This window comes from Nanorana parkeri, unplaced genomic scaffold (assembly GCF_000935625.1).
Source record: "Nanorana parkeri isolate BGI_ZX_2015 unplaced genomic scaffold, ASM93562v1 scaffold1625, whole genome shotgun sequence".
In the NCBI taxonomy this organism is placed as follows: domain Eukaryota; kingdom Metazoa; phylum Chordata; class Amphibia; order Anura; family Dicroglossidae; genus Nanorana; species Nanorana parkeri.
In genome coordinates, this window is record NW_017307893.1 from 341172 (window position 1) to 348666 (window position 7495).

Here is a 7495-nt window from a genome sequence, read left to right on the forward strand (position 1 = left end):
ATATATGTATATATTATTCACAATGGTTATTATTTATGGAATTAAAAGTTCTTTAATAATGCTGACATAATAAATAAATACATTACTTTTTAGGGCATTGTTCCAACTCGGGAAAGCATTCACATGTATTATCAAAACCACATCATGATGACACTTTCAAGGGAGTCAGGACTAGACAGAATCGATGAAGAGCCTGGTTCATCATCATTACATGCAAACAATGGCAAAATTTCCAGTAGAAGAATGGACAGTGCAGATTCTGCTGCTTCTCATGACAGCATGTCCAGGTAATATTTATTCAAAAATAAAAACTAAGACATGATCCTTCATTTCTGAAGTATGGAGATTGCTATACAGCAAGTTGTAATTTAAATAGATATACATTATATAGTGTATCCTACGTTCAGAGAGTCAGAAAGGGATTAGCAACTGGGTATACAGGGAAAATTATTTTTGAAAGAACTGTGTAGTCACTGGAAACTGACATTCACAGAGATTAGGAACAAATAGTACAAACACTGGAAAAAAAACAGAGAGACAATAGATTTAGATTGTTTGATGAATTCTGGATAACACTTTGAAGGGGAAAACAGAACAGATAAAGCACTATTAGGTTCTTGCATTTGACATGTGTTTGAAATGCTCGTCAAATGCAGGTCAGCAAAATCCAATTGACCTAAACTGAGAAGTACACATGGCTGTTCAGAGACTGCTTTGTCCTGCTTTGCCTTGTGCTGCACTTCTGTAAATGCAGCATATCGTATTAAAGGAGAAGTGTGGTAAATATGGAACATGTTCTCCCCGCTGCTTAGAGTGGTGTGGGACAAGGCAAACGCAGCATTTCGTGTCAAATGGCGTGAATTACATTAAACACGCTGCATGTGTTCAGATGAGAAATGCAGCATTTGGCTAGAACACTCGTCAAAAACAGCCAGGGACCTGGTAGCAGAAACAGCCTTTTTGTGCAGCCTTGCCTCCATTTCTCTCAGATTTCTTTTGAGAATCCAAACTGCCACAAAAAACACTGAAATTCAGATTTGGCTTGGGACATCCAATTTCATAAAATCTGGTCCAAATCCAACATCATTCGGATTTCAGGATCAGCTCTAATTTTGTGATGTATTAATACAATTAACATGTACCAGCATGGTATTACAAGATAATAAGGCAAAAACGGTACTAGAAAGATGGTGTTTAAGAACATCTCCACTTTGTACCTTTTAAAGTAAGTTAATTATTTTGCACTTGGCAGATTCAGTTATAGAAGCAAAATACATCTCAGACATTGTCAAGGCTGCTCATTATGTGTAAGAAATTGTAGCTGTCATATATTTCAGAACTGTCTGGATGAGAATCAGACAGTTATTGCCTCCTTTCAACTAGCTCCAATATTTTCTGCTAGCAGGACTATGAGAAAATGTAATCTATTTTAAATATCCCAAAGTTAAAAGATTGTAATGTTTTAGGAACCCTGTAAATTTTTCTTCTTTCACTAATGTAAACATGTCATTATAGTTTTCTTTTTCAGTATAATGTAAAGTAGACAAGAAACGGAAACCAATTAGAAAGAAGGATAATGCTTTAAAATGAAGATTGCTTAAAATAATTAAGGATAGAAATTTAACATGTTTAACTTTCCTTGTAATAGGAGGGCATATATAGAGATTTTCTTTCCTTTACATTTTAAGTTTCAGTTCCCGATTTTGAGAAATTATCAATTACAATGATCTATAATTGCTTATAAGATCACTGCTAAACTTTCACTATAAAATGAGCTAAAAACACTGAATGTATTATATATTTTCTAGATCCAGCCATTCTAGGCCATACATACCTATTATTTTTTTAGTGCTTTTTTAGTGCTATATTTAACAAAGTGAATAGAAATAATTACCACTCACTAAAACCACAATGCAATGTTAAAAATGATAAACTCATATAAATAAATGATCAATAATAATGTAAAAATTAGAGTCAAGGAGACAGCACATAACATGTTTAACTGCAATACTTATTTGTGTGATTCTTCTTTGACTTGTGCTCTTTGTAAATGTTCAATACATCAGTGTCTGTATCAGGCAAATATACCCGTATTTTCCAGCGTATAAGACAACTTTTTGTACTTAAAAACATCCCCCGAAAATCGGGTGTCGTCTTATACGCCGGGTATACAATCTAATCTGTCAGCCCGTTGGATGTGCGGTAATACTGTATGTACTGTAGCTTCAGCAACATACAGTATACCGCGCTGAGGCAATCACGGCGAGCGATGTACACAACCTCTACCAATCCGAGCAGGCTTTGTATTCATTAATAGAATACATCGCTCGCCATGATTGGCTCAGCGCGGTATACTGTATGTTGCTGAAGCTACAGTACATACAGTATTACCGCACATCCAGCGGGCTGACAGATTAGTGGGTGTATTTAAACATTATTTTGGGCTATACTCGTCTTATACGACGAGTATAGCCCAAAACCGATGTTTTAACTGAAAAATTAGGGGGTCGTCTTATACGCCCAGTCGCCTTATATGCTGGCAAATACGGTACTAGATAAATTAACCCCATGGATAAAAGCCTGTGGGTAAGGAAAATGCAGTTGTCTACCAGATTTCAGCGATCCTGTTGCTAAAATATAGAAAGATCTGACTGGTTACTGTAGATTATGCACTTTCCACTCACTCCATTGGAAAGCTTGATGCCTATTATATGAAGTATTACGAAACCAGACTTCAATTAAAAAAAGTAACTGTCACACCGTAATTAAGTTATTTTGAAATTGCTGTTTATAATGGGTAAGAGCAGTGTTCTACAGTATGTGATTTTGTATTTGATCAGCTAAAAAATGCTGACTATATGATTTTATAAATAAAGACTAACCATTTCTAGTTGGCAGTCCATTGGCATGCTAGCTAAATTACCAAATGATTTAATCCAATTTAGAAACCAGAAGTTTTAAGAGAATGTATAATGCACACCTTAGAGCATTATTAAGTACAGTACCCAAGAAGATCAAAAAAAGTATCTATTTAATTAATACTTTCTTGTAGTAGTACTTTATGCTAACAAATGCGAAATTACTGTAGCCATTTAATAGAATATTCAAATCAGATCTGTTTGTTAGTGGATTGAACGAAAATTCTTCTTGCTGGATGTGAAACACACCCTTTACCTTGTGTCCAATTCAATAATCTTTTCAAAATCACATATTACAATGTCTAAACAACAGCATATTAAAATATGTTCTGGTCAAAATGACTGCTGTTCTATGATGCCAAGATCTCAATGAGAAAATGACAACCAGCCAATGCCTGCATCGTACATTTGTAGCCTTTTCCTCCCACATTATGCCTACCAACTCAGTATTGTAGGTTCTTCTATATCTTTATACCAGTATCTATATATAATCACGGGGGCACTTGTAGTTACATTACAAGAACTGGATGTTTTTTCTATTCATTTACTTTGCATTTGTGGATATTATTACGAGGAAAAAATAATAACAGTATCCATTCCAATATTTGTTACATTATTTTTAATGTTTTATATTATACTTTTGTAAAAATGTTTTCCCCCCAATTGGCATATACATTTTTTGATGTGACAAGTAAAGTAATTGGGTACATATTTTTGTATTCCTCGAATGAGCTTACATTTACAAGAGTGTTCACTCAACTGCATTTGTTTTTGCCTCCAGATAAGTATCTGTCAAACAGGTGCACCTACCCCTATAAACTTTCTACTTAGGGTGTATTCACACCAAAATCAGAAGGAAATCACAAGTCAACAGAAGGTCCGTTGACTTGCAATTGTACCTTCCAATTTTCTTCCGATCCGTTGCGTTGCAATCAGTTTTTCAACGAATGCTAACGGAAGAGCACCAAAAAATTAATGGGTGTGACTGCGGCTAGTTCACATCGGGTCTGTTGCATGTTGGAAGTTTCATGTTCAACTTTTTTTTCCAGCGCAATGTAACGTAGCACAATGGAACAGAGTAATGAGAACTAGCCCCATTCACACCCATTTATTTTTTGGTTCCCTTCCGTTAGCATTTGTTGAAAAATGTTTCGCAACGCAATAGATTGCAACATTTACACCAAGTCAACTGTTTGTTAAAGACAACTTACACCTGTTTCTGCAGATAACCTATCTAGAAGTAAGATAAATATGCAGTTAGCAATCTGTTTCAGTTGTTTTTAACATCTTAAATGATTGGTACATTTTATGATAGTTTTGTGTGCTTTTCATGTGCTTGTCTTTTTGTTTATTGCATGAAATCATATCAGATTATGTAGAAAACATTATGCTTGCTTCTTACTTATTGTTGTCTTTGTGACTATTTGCGCTGCTAGCTGCAACACTGAAGCAACCATGCTGTTCTCAAGGCAATCTACGCTTGATGATTTAGATGGACCAGACTCTATACCAAAAACAAGTGAGCGTGCGCGACCTAGGCTTCGTAAAATGTACAGCATGGACATGTCCTCTTCATCTGCTGACAGTGGCAGTGTAGCATCCAGGTGCTTTATCCATGCATGTTTCTTTTATTTATTTATTAATTCATTAATCAATATATGTGCTATACCTGCATTTTTACATCATTTCAGTCAAGATATCAGGAAAGTATCCTGTCCACATTTTACTTGAAATTGTCCAGTTGAATTTAAAGCAATTGCCATATTCTTTTATGATAAACTGTATGATGTAAAATTTAGTCCTAATGCAAATGTTCATAAATAAGTATTGTAACAATAAGCTTTATGCTATGCTTAAATTACAACACCCCTTTTCTATATAAAAAGTGCTGCTGTGGATGAGTCTGCAGTCTTAGTGGGCACATGTGGTTCCATTTTTCACACCATACATTTGTTTTGGTGAAACTGTTGTTGGAGACTGAATGAAGCAATTTTAAACTCTTAGAAAAATGTATGTGCATTTGTAGGCAGAATCTGTTAAAGGACCTTTTATTTTTTAGATTGGCAAATGTCTTGATCATTATTATTTCCTGTCAGTATGTCATCAGATTCTTCTTCTGTACAGTGAGCCAACACAGTGCACCATGGTCTACTCAAGACAAGGGACAACTGAGACCATTGAGGAGGTAGAAGATGAACAAGAGGAAGAACACAAGAGTCCAGTTACAAGAACAGAAACTGAGGATGAAGACTATAGTGCTGATCTGGAGGGAACTAGCTATACACCCGACACAGACCTGCCATTGTATGCAGCAGATGGAGACCTTCCACCATCCTACAGCAAAGCTGTCAGCTTTGAGCAGCTTTCATTTACTTCCCAGGATGAATTAGCGGATAATAATTTGATGGTTTTAAGCCCTGATGACAGCCATATGGACAAGCTACATGATAGTATACTTCCACCTCTTACACATGAATTAACTGCTAGTGAGCTGCTTCTAAACAAGTGAGTGTGAATCCTGAAGACCTGTACTGACCATTTCCGCATGCAGAAACATTTTATTATAGTGTTGCATAGATTTCAACACAGTTAAAGCTGATCTCCAGGGCTCCATCTCTTCTTGCTTCCAATCCTTCCTCTGTCTGTGTATAATAATCTTTATGCTCAAATTCTAGTAATTATCATTTTTATGGCCAGTGATGTCATTAGTCTGGCTGAAAATGCTCCATGTGTAGGCTGACTGGAGTAGTGATCTGCAGCCTCCTTACATCAAATCCTTGGTTACATATGGTGTGCTGTAGAACTACATTTCCCATGGTCCATCAGCATGCACATACCTTGTGTGGACAGGCTCAGACCATTCCCATGGAGCAGTGAGCGGTACTGTAGATGTTAATAGCTGCAGGAGAAATGGTCCGTCTATTTTAAATAATCCAAAATAATAGTATAGAATGTAAGAAGATTTCAGTAATATTCTTTTAATGACATAAAGGTTTTGCCTAAAAGTGGAGCTTTTGGAACTGCATAGGGTGGCAGTAAGACCCTATAATAGAGGTACTTCTTTACCACCGTTCCAATAAAGTGACAGCTGACACAGATCATTCAAAGTGACAAGTATAGCCTGATCACTTCAAATTTTGGAAACTCTATGCTTTCATGTTAGGATAAGAAAAGACCCACAAAACCTTTATCTTTTGCCCAGAAACACCAATTTTATTTTTGTCTTTTTTTAGAATGTTTCAAGATGAAGAGCTGGAAGATTCAGAAAACTTTTACTGTGGACAGCCACGCTTGCTGCAGCTAATTTATGCACTGTACAACACATTAGTAGCCAGATCAGAAATGGTGTGCTATTTTGTTATTATCCTCAATCATATGATTTCTGCTTCTATGATAACACTGGTGCTACCAATCCTCATATTTCTGTGGGCCATGCTATCTGTGCCACGACCCAGCAAACGGTTTTGGATGACTGCCATAGTATACACCGAGGTATGTAACTTTTTAAGTGTTTTCTCCAGCAACAATATAACAAATAAGTATAAACTATTATTCTATACAATTTTATTATCCTTCACATATGTCTTGTGTAATGACAAATAAACAGTAAAAGCATTATCAGTAATTTATAATGTTCACTTTGATATTACTCAACATTGAATTATATAAATTCATTAGTTTTACTGGTTTACATCTTATAATATTACTAAAGATTAAGTTAGTTAAACCTTTCACAGTTAATGATGAACAAATCCCTCCAATGTATTATATGCTTCCCATGCCAGACTACTTTTGTAATGTGCTCTCTTCCAGACTAAGGGAATGGACACCAAAGAAGAATTAATTAATGAGGTGGTTATTTGTAAAAGATTGTGTTTAATTAAAAATGGTAGCCTACATGTTTTGGAGGTTACAAGCTCCTCCTTCTTCAGGGCTTAGAGTGTTAAGCACAGATGCTGCAGTACAGTATCAATATTAGGGTGTTTCTGTGGTGTTTTTGCAATAATGTAATTGAGATGGGAATACGTGGCATTCCAGTGTGAGGTGTCTGTAATTACAGATGCCACAAACTGGATTGCTCCCTCACATTCCCATTACAGCTTAACTACTGCAACTAAAAAAACAGACATACACCAAGACTATTCTTGGTCTGCTTAGCACTCTTAAGTCTTGATCAATTAGAAATTTGTAACACGTTAACTACCACCGTTTGAATAAAAGATGATCTTACTGCACATAACTGCCTTATCCATTTATCCTTTTTTTTTCTTTGGCGCTCAATTTTCTTCTGTATTCCGAGTCTTCACCCAAGGTACTTCAATGAGTAGAGGAAGGCTCGATTCAGGAGCAGCCTATTTGCTAACATAGTCCACATGCCAGGCCTGCACCATGTGATTATTATAATCCAGAATTGTCTGGTGGCCCATTCAGTCTCCAATTAAAGTGGGCAGGAGCCTTTACTCTAGAAATGGGGTATGGTTGGAACCTGCTCAGCACTCTGAATCAAGGAAGAGGTATAACAAACCAGAGTGTAGTTCTTTTTTTTTTTTTTGAAAAATCTTTTTATTCATTTTGCA

General features: G+C 36.0%; 1 protein-coding gene across 1 annotated transcript in view; it reads left to right on the forward strand.

The window, feature by feature from the left end:
• LOC108799079 (piezo-type mechanosensitive ion channel component 2-like) overlaps nt 1-6410 on the forward strand; it is a gene marked incomplete at its 3' end in the record, with an annotated part of 182803 nt that extends 176393 nt beyond the window's left edge. The window contains exons 39-42 of the mRNA XM_018570899.1: nt 94-287; nt 4355-4522; nt 5043-5423; nt 6152-6410. Of these exons, the coding sequence (XP_018426401.1) occupies nt 94-287; nt 4355-4522; nt 5043-5423; nt 6152-6410 (1002 nt within the window). The remainder of the gene's footprint in view (nt 1-93; nt 288-4354; nt 4523-5042; nt 5424-6151) is intronic.
• Between the last annotated feature and the right edge of the window lie 1085 nt (nt 6411-7495).